Here is a 15216-nt window from a genome sequence, read left to right on the forward strand (position 1 = left end):
AGTTAAGATTCTACCATTTTGCTGGGCGCACAGTATGGGTGAGTTATAGTGCGTGAGGGTTATTCTGAATGAGTGTGCCAATGTGTGTCAGTGTGCATCTGTGTCTGTGTACACACACAAAGTGCTGGAGGAACTCAGCGGGTCAGGCAGCATCCGTGGAGGGAAATGAACAGTCGACGTTTCGGGTCGAGGCCCTTCATCAGGTATGGAAAGTAAGAGGGGAGAAGCAGGAATGAGAGGGTTGGGGGAGGAGCGCACGCAGGCAGGTGACAGGCGAGTCCAGGCGAGAGGGGGAAGGTAGGTGGGTGGGGGACAGCGGGAGGTGTCAGAAGCTGAGAGGTGATCCGTGCAAGAGGCAGAGGGCTGAAGGAGGAGGAATCCGGTAGGAGAGGGCAGTGGACCATGGAATAAAGGGAAGGAGGTTGGGGAAGGGATGGGCAGGTCATGAGGACAGGGAGAAAGGGGAAAGGGAGGAGAGAGAAACAGGAATAAGGGGAGACAAAAGAATGGGGGGGTGGAGGGAGAAAGGGGGGGGAAAGGGGGAAAATAATGGGGGGGGACACCTATCATCTGCCTGCGTGTGCTCCTCCCCCTCCCCCATCTTATTCCCGCTGCTTATTCCGGTGAGATCCCCCCCCCCCTTTTTTCCCTCCTCCCCCCCAACTTCTTCGTCTTCCCTTGTTCCTGTGGCCCCCTCCCACTTCTCTTTCCCCACCCCCCCCTCACCTCCCCCCCCCCCCCCCACCGCCCTGAAAGAAACAGAGAAACATAGAAAACCTACAGCACAATACAGGCCCTTCGGCCCACAAAGCTGTGCCGGACATGTCCCTACCTTAGAAGTTACCAGGCTGACCCATAGCCCTCTATTTTACTCAGCTCCATGTACCTATCCAACAGTCTCTTAAAAGACCCTATCGTATCCGCCTCCACCACCGTTGCCGGCAGCCCATTCCCCGCACTCACCACTCTCTGAGTAAAAAACTTACCCCTGACATCTCCTCTGTACCTGCTCCCCAGCACCTTAAACCTGTGTCCTCTTGTGGCCACCATTTCAGCCCTGGGGAAAAGCCTCTGATTATCCACACGATCAATGCCCCTCATCATCTTATACACCTCTATCAGGTCCCCCCTCATCCTCCGTCGCTCCAAGGAGAAAAGGCAGAGTTCCCTCAACCTGCTTTCATAAGGCATGCTCCCCAGTCCAGGCAACATCCTTGTAAATCTCCTCTGCACCCTTCCTATGGCTTCCACATCCTTGCTGTAGTGAGGTGACCAGAACTGAGCACAGTACTCCAAGTGGGGTCTGACCAGGGTCCTATATAACTGCAACATTACCTCTCGGCTCCTAAATTCAATTCCGTGATTGATGAAGGACCTGCCCATCTATTCCCCGCCTCCTTCACTTTATTCCATGGTCCACTGACCTCTCCTACCAGACTCCTTCTTCTTCAGCCCTTTGCCTCTTGCACGGATCACCTCTCAGCTTCTTACATCTCCCCCTGTCCCCCACCCACCTACCTTCCCCCTCTCGCCTGGACTTGCCTGTCACCTGCCTGCGTGTACTCCTCGCCCCCCCCCCCCCCCCCCCCCCCCACCTTCTCATTCTGGCTTCTGCCCTCTTCCTTTCCAGTCCCGATGAACAGTCTCGACCTGAAACGTTGACTGTTTATTCCCCTCCACAGATGCACCCTGACCCGTTGAGTTCCTCCAGCATTGTGTGTGTGTGTTGTTCCAGATTCCAGCATCTACAGAATCTCTTGTGGCCCCCGATGTTAGAAAGAGTTTGACACTCCCAAGTCAGTAACTCTTGGACTGTTTCAAAGTGTTCCTGAGCTCTGGTGTGGTTGGTGACTAAATTTTGCAGCTTTTCAACAGAGGCCAACAGAACTTCACGTCAGAAGTCATCTGTTTCCTACCTCACCCCGCACTGGGGTTCACAGCCTCTCAAACAACAGATCAGCTGTGTTTCTCCCTGCGCTCGGCCGACTCCAAGATCCTGCTGGCAGTCAAAGGGGAAGTTGGTGAACTGGGATCCTGTTCGACTTAGCTCTTGCAAAGTGAGAAGCAAAAAAACCGCTCGTCGGACAAGATTCAAGTAGCGACCCTCCCGGGATTCTCCAGTGAGTACAAGAAGGATAGCTTCATTCTCCGCCAATGTCCCGTGTGTTGTGCGTGCATGTGCCCTTGTCTGAGCGTCTCTGTGTGTCTGAATGTGTGTGTGCCCCTGCATGCACGCGTGTGTGAGAGTGAGTGTGTGTGTGAGGGTGTCTGCGCTTTGCAGATATGGTGGTCTCACGCACCTTTGATTCCATGGGGAAATCTGTGTCTATTAAATGACTGCGTGAGAGTGCGAGTATATTTCAGGGTTCATGTCACTAAACTTTAATAACCTCGGTCTTGGAAGCTCCAATGATCCCAAGTTCCAACAGCTCTCTGGGAGCAGAGTTGGTTTATTATTGTCACTTGTACCGAGGTGCAGTGAAAAACTTGTCTTGCATACCGATTGTACAGGTCAATTCATTACACAGTGCAGTTACAGTGAGTTAGTACAGAGTGCATTGAGGTAGTACAGGTAAATACAATAACAATACAAAGTGTCACAGCTACAGAGAAAGTGCAGTGCAATAAGGTGCAAGGTCACAACAAGGTAGATCTTGAGGTCAGAGTCCATCTCATTGTATAAGGGAACCGTTCAATAGTCTTATCACAGTGGGGTAGAAGCTGTCCTTAAGCCTGGTGGTACATGCCCTCAGGCTCCTGTATCTTCTACCCAATGGAAGAGGAGAGAAGAGAGAATGACCCGGGTGGGTGGGGTCTTTGATCATGCTGGCTGCTTCACCCTGTAACTTGTAGTCCACATCCCAGCTGTTGTTAGGGGGCCTATGTATAACTGCTATTAGGGTCCTTTTACCCTTGCTGTTTCTTAACTCCATGTCCCTCCAATAGTGTGACACTCTTGCATGTGTATCACTGAATCCCTCAGTACGATCTCTCCAACAGCAATCCTCCCTCAGTGTTGTCCCTCCAATTGTGCAGCTTGCCCCTAGTACTCTACCTCTGACTATGCACCTCTCCCTCAATACTGATCCTCACTATACCTCAGTACCAACTCTCCAACAATGCAGCCTTGCTCAGTACCGCCCCTTCAACTGAGCACAACTCTCCCTCGGTACTATTATTCGTACAGCCCTGAGCAGTGATAATGTCAGTGCCTGGGTTAAATGGGTTAATCATTTGCTGGTAAAATATACCAACGCGATACTTCCTTATTTTGTTTCCCTTTTCTGTGAACACCTTCTCTGTATTTCACTGTAAACACTTTCTAATGACCTACACTGGTAGCTGCAGAGAGGAGGTCACTGAACTCAAGTAACACTTGTCAACGATTACTCCACAGACAAGCAGTGGACAAGTCCCAGGTAATTAGTGTCATGAAGTTATACAGCATGGAAACAGGCCCTTTGGCTCAACAGGTCCATGCTGACCAAGACGCCCCATCCAAGCTAGTCCCATTTGCCAGCGTATGACCCATAACCTTCCAAACCTTTCCAATCCGTGTACCTGTCCAACTGTCTTTTAAAGGTTGTTATTTTCCAATAACTCTTGACATTGGTTAATTATTAATACCATGAATATAATTCACTCCCACAACCAAAGTGCGGTGTTGTTGATGCTGTGACATTGCACAGATTCCAATCATTGACGTACTCTTAAGGTTTCTACTTATTACTGAGTCCTGGGCTCAGGATTCATAGAACAATACAGCACAAATACAGGCCCTTCGGCCCACAATGTTGTGCTGACCTTTGAACCTCAACTAAGACTATCTAACCCCTTCCTCCCACATATCCCTCTATTTTAAATTCCTCCATATGCTTATCTAGTAATCTCTTGAATTTGACCAATGTACCTGCCTGCACCACCGCCCCAGGCAGCGCATTCCATGCCCCAACCACTCTCTGGGTAAAAAACCTTCCTCTGATATCTCCCTTGAACTTCCCACCCATTAATTAAAAGCCATGCCCTCTTGTATTGAGCATTGATGCCCTGGGAAAGAGGTGCTGGCTGTCCACTCTATCTATTCCTCTTAATATTTTATACACCTCTATCATGTCTCCTCTCGTCCTCCTCCTCTCCAAAGAGTAAAGCCCCAGCTCCCTTAGTCTCTCCTCATAATGCATCCTCTCTAAACCAGGCAGCATCCTGGTAAATCTCCTCTGCACCCTTTCCAACACCTCCACATCCTTCCTATAATGAGGCAACCAGAACTAGACACAGTACTCCAAGTGTGGTCTAACCAGCATTTTGTCGAGCTGCATCATTACCTCATGGCCCTTAAACTCGATCCCACGACTTATGAAAGCTAACATCCCATAAGCTTTCTTAACTACCCTATCCACCTGTGAGGTAACTTTCAGGGATATGTAAATATGAACCCCAAGATCCCTCTACTCCTCCATACTACCCAGAATCCTGCCATTAACTTTGTACTCTGCCTTGGAGTTTGTCCTTCCAAAGTGTACCACCTCACACTTCTCCGGATTGAACTCCATCTGCCACTTCTCAGCCCAGCTCTGCATCCTATCAATGTCCCTCTGCAATCTTCGACAGTCCTCCACACTATCCAGAACACCACCAACTTTTGTGTCATCTGAAAACTTGCCAATCCACCCTTCTCTTCCTGACTGTTACACAGAACGCTTTCCCAGTTTGAGGGATAGAGATCTTGTGGGACCGGAGCCCAAAAATTGGAGTCACAATGTCGAGAGTGTTGCACTGTCCAGGGGCAATGCTGAGGGAGTGCTGCACTGTGGAAGGGGCAGCACTGTGAGTGAGCGCTATACTATTGGCAGGACAATGCTGAGGGAGTGCTACACTGGATGAGGAGCGGTACTCAGGGAGTGCTGCACTGTGGTGGGGCGGTGGATGGTGGGGGCAGTGCTGAGGGAGTGCTACACTGGATGAGGAGCGGTACTCAGGGAGCGCTGCACTGTGAGATGGGCAGTGCTGGGGGACTGCTGCAATTTCAGAGGAACATAACTGAAGGAATGCCCCACTGCTTCTTTTGGGAGACCCCATTTCTTCTTCCAATTGAATATTAAATTGTCCTTGCAATTTATTAGTTTTTTTTAATATTCAAACATGGTTTTAATTTCTTTAATTATAATATATTCTGTAGAACAGGGTCTTGGTTTCAACCCCTCGACCAACATCACACTTTAATCGATGATCCAGACATCATCATCACCTCTGTCTGTGGGATCCTGCTGTGCACAATTTGCCTGTCAAGATCCCTGGTCAAAGAAGAGTCTTGCAAGGCTTCCATTGCCTGTCAGATGTTTTGGGATGTCACAGAACCATAGAACACTACAGCACAGAAAACAGACCATTTGGCCCTTCTAGTCTGTGCCAAAACTTTATTCCGCTAGTCCCATTGACCTGCACCCGTCCATGTAATAGAGGGCGTACTTCTCAATGCAAGTGCAAATTTGCGGATGTTTGAGCTCCACCACAAAACTTCAGGAAGAATTCAACAGCAAATGCATGGAGAAATTCCCAGCAAACAACTGTGTGGGAATTTGAACTTCAGTTTCTGCTTGCATGGGCCTCTCAAAGTTACACAGCATAAAAAGCATGAAACTATTTCCCCTTTAGCAGAAACTTCAGGCTAATATTACTGGTTATAGCATTTTCAGAAGATTTAAGGAAGATAAAAGGTTCAGTGTGCCGGTTTTAGCTATGATAAATCAGAATGCACACCAGTTTTAAAAAAACGGCAATGTGGAAACAGGATGTCTGAGGAACACACTTTCTAACTTAATCCCTGTAAATCACTGGACAGAGCCCATTAACACACGGAGTGAAATGAAACTGTGAATTCTTCAAATTCTTCAAATTCTTCAAAGCGGTTTGAATCTCGAGAGCTGCTGGGCAGGTGGAGAGGTTTAATTCACTATTCTCTCTTTCAGACCCTGACGGCAGGAAACTGAGGGAACATCCGGGATCGGACAATGATCGGGAAATTGTACTTCCTCCTGGCACTTCTCCAAGGTACCAGCAGCAGATCAGATGTACTGTATCAACAGCTGACAGATCTTTGCATGATATCATTCTCAGTGAGCTGTGATGGGGACTGATTTCAGCAGAGAGACCCAGTGAACTAAACTTGCACTGAGGGCCTTTCATCATTCCCTCCACCCCACCCCACCCCACCCCACCCCCTCCCCACCCCCTCCCCACCACCCCAATGCTGGTGGCATGCACTGCTCCTGGTCCGACAATGTATAATGCTCTCATCCCTGGTTTCAAATCCAACTTCCTGCCCTCACAAGACAAATTAGAATGAAGACGTTTTGTGGACCCTCTGCTTTGCTTTGTACTTCTGTACAGTTTTTGTGTATGGAAAAAGGAACTAAATTATTAGACTTCTGTGCTTGTGTGTCTATATTATACATTGGGCCAGTCAAGGCAATTGCTCCAAAGAGCTTGGGAGAGGAGAAATGTACGTTCTTATGACGGAATGTACAAAATCTACCACTTGAACTTGGACGCGAGGGTATCATAAAAGGAAAAGCCACCAGCATGTACTTGGTTAACAGGAGGAAAACAGACATTTGGAGGAAGTGGTGAGGTGCCGGGGGAACTGTGCGATCATGGGGAGAACGTGAATCTTCCTATCTCTGTAACCTCCTACAGCCCCCATACCACTCACTGTCTCTGCAGCCTCCTTAAGCCGATACCCCTCCATTTCTCAGCAACCCCCTCAGCCCCTACACCCTTCCCTAGCTTTGTAACTACCTCCCCTCTTCATCTCCGTAACCTCCCCCAGCCCCTCTATCCTTACTATTTCAGTAACTTTCAATAGTCATTTCCCTTCCCTCATCATAGAACATAGAAACATAGAAAACCTACAGCACAATTCAGGCCCTTCAGCCCACAAAGCTGTGCCGAACGTCCCAACTTTAGAAATTACTAGGCTTACCCATAGCCCTCTATTTTTCTCAGCTCCATGTACTTATGCAAAAGTCTCTTAAAAGACCATATCGTATCCGCCTCCACCACCGTTGCCGGCAGCCCGTTCCATGCACTCACCACTCTCTGAGTAAAAAACTTACCCCTGACATCTCCTCTGTACCTACTCCCCAGCACCTTAAACCTATGTCCTCTTGTGGCAACCATTTCAGCCCTGGGGAAAAGCCTCTGACTATCCACACAATCAATGCCTCTCATCATCTTATACACCTCTATCGGGTCCCCCCTCATCCTCTGTCGCTCCAAGGAGAAAAGGCCAAGTTCACTCAACCTGTTTTCATAAGGCATGCTCCCCAATCCAGGCAACATCCTTGTAAATCTCCTCTGCACCCTTTCTATGGCTTCCACATCCTTCCTGTAGTGAGGTGACCAAAACTGAGCACAGTACTCCAAGTGGGGTCTGACCAGGGTCCTATATAGCTGCAACGTTACCTCTCGGCTCCTAAATTCAATTCCACGGTTGATGAAGGACAATACACCGTATGCCTTCTTAACCACAGAGTCAACCTGTGCAGCTGCTTTGAGCGTCCTATGGACTCGGACCCCATCATCTCTTAATGAGGGGTGAGCTGCCTTCTCGAACCACTGCAGTCTGTGTGATGAAGATGCCTTCCCTGCGTTGTTGACAATGAGTTCCAGGTTTTAGACCCATCAACAATGAAGAAATGGCAACACATATCCAAGTCTGAGAGGGTATTCCCCCTAACCTGCTACCCTTGGTGTTCTGGTGGGAAAGATCACTGGTTTGGGAGGTGATGTTGGCAAATAACGGCAGTGCATTTTGTAAACTGTGCACACTGCAACCACTGTGTGCTGGCGCTGGAGGGTGTAAGTGTGCAGCCCCAAGGAAAGCAAAACAAGAAATGTATATAAAGGGACTCTGATCTGCAAAGTTCCACATAGGTAGTACCCAAGGTCAAGATCGAACATTTTAGGGTTACAAAATTATGAGGGGTATAGACAGAGTAAATGCGAGTAGGCTCTTTCCACCTAGATTAGGAGAGATAAGTACGAGAGGACATGGCTTCAGGGTGAAAGGGGAAACGTTCAGGGGGAAATTAGGGGGAACTTCTTCACTCAGAGAGTGGTGGGAGTGTGGAACGGGCTGCCATCTGACTTGGTAAATGTGGGCTCACTCTTAAGTTTTAAGAATAAATTGGATAGATACATGGATGGGAGAGGTCTGGAGGGTTATGGACTGGGTGCAGATCAATGGGACTAGTGGAATAAAGTTTCAGCACAGACTAGAAGGGCCGAATGGCCTGTTTTCTGTGCTGTAGTGTTCTATGGTTCTATTTTACAAACTCAGTGAATCAGGCACAGTAGGGTAGCAGTTAGCATGACGCTATTGCAGTGCTAGCGACCCGGGTTCAATTCTGGCCACTGTCTGTCAGGAGTTTGTACGTTCTCCCCGTATGTCTGCGTGGATTTCCTCCGGGTGCTCCCACATTCCAAAGACGTACGGGTTAGGAAGCTGTGGGCATGCTATGTTGGCGCCGGAAGCGTGGCGACACTTGCGGGCTGCCCCCAGAACACTCTAGGCAAAAAGATGAATTTCACTGTGTGTTTCGATGTACATGTGACTGATAAAGATATCTCATCTTAGCACGATGTGAACACAAGAGGAGGCCATTCAGCCATCCACCCTCAGCCAGCTCTTTCACTCAGCTCTTTAATTAGTCCAAACACCTCAATCCTTACCCTCAGCGAGTAAATTATCCCAAAAATATATTTGGTTCCCCCTTTGAAATTTAGTATTGAATGACTCCCAGGGCACCAATGCTCAATACAAGAGGGCATGGCTTTAAGGTAATGGGTGGGAAGTTCAAGGGAGATATCAGAGGAAGGTTTTTTACCCCAGAGAGTGGTTGGGGCGTGGAATGCGCTGCCTGGGGCGGTGGTGGAGGCAGGTACATTGGTTAAATTCAGGAGATTACTAGATAAGCATATGGAGGAATTTAAAATAGAGGGATATGTGGGAGGAAGGGGTTAGATAGTCTTAGGTGAGGTTTAAAGGTCGGCACAAATTGTGGGCCGAAGGGCCTGTATTGTGCTGTGCTGTTCTATGTTCTCTGTTCTATTCATTGGACAATGTAGATCCAAAGTGAGGTTCCAAATTATCCCAATTATCTGCTGAGACACCAGATGGGGTTAAGGGAAAACAACTCTCAGAGGTTTCAAGGGCTGGTAATCCACTGCTCCTGCCTTGCAAGGCTCTACAGGATATAACCACTGATGAGGCTTGTAGAGGACTATGTTAGGAAGAAAGCTCATCTCACTGAAGAGGATTGGCTCCATGGGAAGCACAACGGTGGCACAGCGGGTGGTGGTGCTACCTCGCCACTCCAGCGCCCCAGGTTCGATCCTGACCGTGTACGATCTGTGTGGGATGTGACCGCAACGGATCCCCACCACACCTCTTCCAAGTCTTTGCTTTCCTCTGATAAACCAAGGATATGCTGCTAGGTTAACTTTTACTGTAAATCACCCTTTATAGTGTTGGTAACTTTCAAAAGGATCAAACAGGAAATTAATAGACATGTGAGAGAGAATAGATTGCAGGGTTACAGAGAAATAAAAGGAGATGGGATTGAATTGGTGGGAGTTGGAATGGATCAGATGGGCCTCTTTTAGCTTCATAATAAGTAAGTTAAGGGTCTTGAGATCTAGGAATCAATGCAGAACAAACACATGCAGACACCGCAGATGTTGGAATCTGCAGCAGCACACAAAAGACTGGAGCAACTCAGCGGGTCAGGCAGCGTCCGTGGAGGGAAATGGACCGTCATTGTTTTGGGTTGAGACCCTTCGTTTGGATTGCCCTGTCCAAAATGTCGACTGTCTATTTCCCTCCGTAGGTGACATCTACTCCCACATCCAGGAATCTCTTCCATCCTTAAGCAGTGCCTTCTTACTCGTACACGGCCACAGAGAGGGGTGGATATCAGGTCTGTTGGATCTTCAAGTCATCCATTGCTAAACATTGATATTTCTCACCTCAGCTGTGGTGTCTGAAGAGTGGAGAGCCGACATTCCAACAAATGTGACGGCGCAGAGGGGTTTGTGTGCCCGGATCCCGTGCCACTACAGTTACCCACCACATCTGAAAAATGAATCGCGGACTGGAGTGTGGTTCAACAGCGAGGAATGGGCTGCAGATTCGATAGTCTTTCACTCCAGGAATCATGTGTTTGAGTCATCAAAATTTCGGCACCGAACTCAGCTGACTGGAGACCTGAATGATGGTGACTGCTCCCTGGTTATAAATAACGTTAAGCAGAATGATCAAGGTCCTTATTTCTTCAGAGTAGAATTTAAGAGCAACCGCAATTATGACTACCCTGTCGTACAGCTTTATGTCTCTGGTGAGTGCTGTTTTGTGATTATGCAACTATCGGCAATGGGAATGAACATCAATTCATGACTGTTTAAACGCCATCAACCGTGGAATTGAATCTAGGAGCTGAGAGGTAATGTTGCAGCTATATAGGACCCTGGTCAGACCCCACTTGGAGTACTGTGCTCAGTTCTGGTCGCCTCACTACAGGAAGGATGTGGAAGCCATAGAAAGGGTGCAGAGGAGATTTACAAGGATGCTGCCTGGATTGGGGAGCGTGCCTTATGAAAACAGGCTGAGGGAACTCGGCCTTTTCTCCTTGGAGAGACGGAGGATGAGGGGGGACCTGATAGAGGTGTATAAGATGATGAGAGGTATTGATCGTGTGGATAATCAGAGGCTTTTCCCCAGGGCTGAAATGGTTGCCACAAGAGGACACAGGTTTAAGGTGCTGGGGAGTAGGTACTGAGGAGATGTCAGGGGTAAGTTTTTTACTCAGAGAGTGGTGAGTGCATGGAATGGGCTGCCGGCAACGGTGGTGGAGGCGGATACGATAGGGTCTTTTAAGAGACTGTTAGATAGGTACATGGATCTTAGAAAAATAGAGGGCTATGGGTAAGCCTAGTAATTTCTAAGGTAGGGACATGTTTGGCACAGCTTTGTGGGCTGAAGGGCCTGAATTGTGCTGTAGGTTTTCTATGTTCTATGTTCTAACAAAGCACATCTTGACATAATGCAGGACCTGATCAGCAGTAATCTGGCAACCCCTGTCAGTCCAGATCCAACACAAACCCTGATGTTCACCTGATGATCACTCCTTACATGTGTTGATTCTGTCTGCCATTAGTCTCAGATCAACAACCCCCACATATCTGATCGTGTTTACCTCAAGACAAATAAAAGGCTTGTATTTCTCCAGTACCATTCAGAACCTTGGGAGATCCTCGAACACACCTGAGCTGAAACCTTTCTCCTGAACTGGTTGAACTTCCTGTTGGAGACTGACTTATATCCACAAACCCAAGTACAAACCCATTGTATCTGTTGTATCATAGAAACATAGAAAACCTACAGCACAATTCAGGCCCTTCGGCCCACAAAGCTGTGCCGAACATGTCCCTACCTTAGAAATTACTAGGCTTACCCATAGCCCTCTATTTTTCTCAGCTCCATGTACCTATCAAAGAGACTGTTAGATAGGTACATGGAGCTGAGAAAAATAGAGGGCTAGAGAGAAAAATAGACCCTATCGTATCCGCCTCCACCACTGTTGCCGGCAGCCCGTTCCACACACTCACCACTCTCTGAGTAAAAAACTTACCCCTGACATCTCCTCTGTACCTACTCCCCAGTGCCTTAAACCTGTGCCCTCTTGTGGCCACAATTTCATCCCTGGGAAAAAGCCTCTGACGATCCACATGATCAATGCCTCTTATCATCTTATACACCTCTATCAGGTCCCCCCTCATCCTCCGTCGCTCCAAGGAGAAAAGGCCGAGTTCACTCAACCTGTTTTCATAAGGCATGCTCCCCAATCCAGGCAGCATCCTTCATAACATTAAAGTTTTCTGTAAGTTCTTTCTCAGTCTTCCCTTTGAGCTTCAGCCTAGTCCTTCTTCCCTGACCACTGTATCTTCCTTGTTTGGTAATCATCCTAGTGCAGCGCTGGGATTGGTTTAGCTTGTTCTTGTGCTCAGGTCTCTGTGGTGGGCCTTGAAGCATCCGCCTTCTGACTGAAGAGTTTCACAGTGATCCAGAGCTGACTCGTCAGCCACCCAGGATGCTGGCTGCAGTGAGAATGGGATTTCCATTTGAACTGAAGTATCTGGTGATGTTTTATATCCATTTCTGTATTAGATTTCATGGAAAAACCTTCGATAGTCACCATGGAAATGGTTGTAGGAAAGCCAGTGAACGTAATCTGCACCTTCAACACCACGTGTGACAGAACAGCGCCCAACTTAACCTGGGTCACCCCCACTGATGTACCATCGTCCGTCTCAAGCAGCATAACTCAGCAGGGTGACACTCTGACCTATACCTCTGTTCTGACCCTGACCCCAGAGCTGAAAGATCATGGGCAAAATCTCACCTGCAGAGTCAGATACCCATTTGTTTCATCGGAGTGGACCCTCATACTAAGTGTGCACTGTAAGTATGGAATCAGTGATATCTTAAGATAGTGCAGCACTCCCTCTGTACTGCCCCTCTGTTAACGTAGTTATCTCTCAATACACCCCCCTTAGGCAATACAGCCTTCCCTCACAGTACATATCTCACCCATAATTGGAGATTTCTATGACCTAGGCATCAATAGGACTAGATATCTTTTTATTAGTCACATGTACATCAAAACACACAGTAAAATGCGTCTTTTTGCGTCGAGTGTTCTGGGAGTGGGGGGGGGGGGGTGCAGCCCGCAAGTGTTGCCACGCTTCTGGCGCCAACATAGCACGCCCACAACTTCCTAACCTGTACGTCTTTGGGATGCGGGAGGAGACCGGAGCACCCGGAGGAAACCCACGCAGACACGGGGAGAACGTACAAACTCCATACAGATAGCGGCGGGAATTGAACCCAGGTCGTTGGCGCTGTAATGGCGTTACGCTAACCGCTACACTACCGTGCCTGCCATTGAGGATTGACATAATGTGTAGTGTAATCAGTGTAACAGTGTAGTGTTCCCTGTGACAGTGTGGTTGGTACTCTCAGTTCTATCTGTCTAACATCGCATTCCTGTCTCAGTATCTCCCGAATACTGCTCCATCAAAAAGGTAGCGCTCCCTCAATAATATTCCCTTAAGTGCAACACTCCCTCAGTGTTGCAAAAAGCAGCACCTCACTTGCTGAACAGTGCACAATTCCTGCAGCAATGCTCCTGCAACAGCGCACAGCGCAGCTCCTTCGACACTTTGCGCCCTCAGACAGCCCAGCACCCACTTCCCGCTGGTGTTGTGTCAGTGTGGCCTATTTTGAATTCTGTTTTGGACCTGGACCTCACAGAAAGCCTTTTTCATCAGTCTGGGACAACCCAGTGTAGCTGTATTTGTGCATTGCAGGATCCCACACACAAGTGCCTGGTTAATAGCTGACCTCAACGATGAACTTTGAGGGATAATTATTGGCACTGAACGTCTCCCCTCAATTATCTTTGCGAACATATCCCATGCAGCTCTACAAAACTCTGATTAGACCACACTTGGAGTACTGTGTCCAGTTCCGGTCACCTCATTATAGGAAGAATGTGGAGGTGTTGGAAAGGGCGCAGAGGAGATTTACCAGGATGCTGCCTGGTTTGGAGAGGATGCATTCTGAGGAGAGACTAGGGCTTTACTCTTTGGAGAGGAGGAGGACGAGAGGAGACATGGTAGAGGTGTACAAGATATTAAGAGGAATAGATAGAGTGGACAGACAGCGCCTCTTTCCCAGGGCACCAACGCTCAATACAAGAGGGCATGGCTTTAAAGTAATGGGTGGGAGATATCAGAGGGAGGTTTTTTACCCAGAGAGTGGTTGGGGCGTGGAATGCGCTGCCTGGGACGGTGCTGGAGGCAGGTACATTGGTCAAATTCGAGAGATTGCTGGATAAGCATATGGAGGAATTTAAAATAGAGGGATATGTGGGAGGAAGGGGTTAGATAGTCTTAGGCGAGGTTTAAAGGTCGGCACAACATTGTGGGCCGAAGGGCCTGTATTGTGCTGTATTGTTCTATGGGATCTGTTCTGATCAATCTGAGTGGGCAGTCTGCCAGCGTTTTCCTCTGGCTGCAGTCTGACTCTTCCACTGTTGTCCTGTCACCGAGAGGTGGGTCTTTCTGAGGGTGATGTTGCTGTTTGTGGAGCAGAAAATGTTGTCACCGTTAATCATCTCTTCAATCTCACTTCCTATAACAGCGAGCGAGAGGTTGCAGAAGACGCTCGTCATCTCGTTGACTATTGCCGCAGTGGTCATCATCTTGCTGGGTGTGGTTTGCTTCACTCTCAAGATCCGACGGAGAACTGACAGATAAATGTTGATAACACCCCCATTCCAAAGTCCTTCTCCAGTGCCTGCAACTTTTTTCTCTGCTACAATTCCAGCCTTGTGATCATTCCCCAATTTCTACTGCTCCACCACTACTGATGTGCCTTCAGTTGCCTGGGTCTTGGGCTCTGGAATTACGACCCGAACCCTCTCTGTCCTCTCCGTTTGTTACTTAAAGGATCCTCCCTAGGACCTAATTTGGCGACGTTTTCGGGGTACTTTTGCAATGTAGAACATAGAAAACCTACAGCACAATTCAGGCCCTTTGGCCCACAAAGTTGTGCCGAACATGTCCCTACCTTAGAAATTACTAGGCTTACCCATAGCCCTCTATTTTTCTAAGCTCCATGTACCTATCCAAAAGTCTCTTAAAAGACCCTATCGTATCCGCCTCCACCACCGTTGCCGGCAGCCCATTCCACACACTCACCACTCTCTGAGTAAAAAACTTACCCCTGACATCTCCTCTGTACCTACTCCCCAGCACCTTAAACCTGTGTCCTCTTGTGGCCACCATTTCAGCCCTGGGGAAAAGCCTCTGACTATCCACACGATCAATGCCTCTCATCATCTTGTACACCTCTATCAGGTCACCCCTCATCCTCTGTCAATCCAAGGAGAAAAGATCAAGTTCACTCAACCTGTTTTCATAAGGCATGCTCCTCAATCCAGGCAACATCCTTGTAAATCTCCTCTGCACCCTTTCTATGGCTTCCGCATCCTTCCTGTAGTGAGGCAACCAGAACTGAGCACAGTACTCCAAGTGGGATCTGACCAGGGTCCTATATAGCTGCAGCATTACCTCTCGGCTCCTAAATTCAAT

At 48.2% G+C, this 15216-nt stretch overlaps 1 protein-coding gene across 1 annotated transcript; it reads left to right on the plus strand.

Annotated features, from left to right (window-relative positions):
- Positions 1 to 2006: 2006 nt before the first annotated feature.
- LOC127587256 (myeloid cell surface antigen CD33-like) lies at positions 2007 to 14854 on the plus strand. Its single transcript, XM_052045542.1, has 5 exons — positions 2007 to 2120; positions 5970 to 6051; positions 10035 to 10397; positions 12227 to 12520; positions 14264 to 14854. The coding sequence occupies exons 2-5, from the start codon at positions 6012 to 6014 to the stop codon at positions 14377 to 14379; spliced, it is 813 nt and encodes a 270-aa protein (XP_051901502.1). The 5' UTR covers positions 2007 to 2120; positions 5970 to 6011; the 3' UTR covers positions 14380 to 14854.
- Positions 14855 to 15216: the final 362 nt, after the last annotated feature.

Source organism: Pristis pectinata, chromosome 39 (genome assembly GCF_009764475.1).
Source record: "Pristis pectinata isolate sPriPec2 chromosome 39, sPriPec2.1.pri, whole genome shotgun sequence".
NCBI lineage: Eukaryota > Metazoa > Chordata > Chondrichthyes > Rhinopristiformes > Pristidae > Pristis > Pristis pectinata.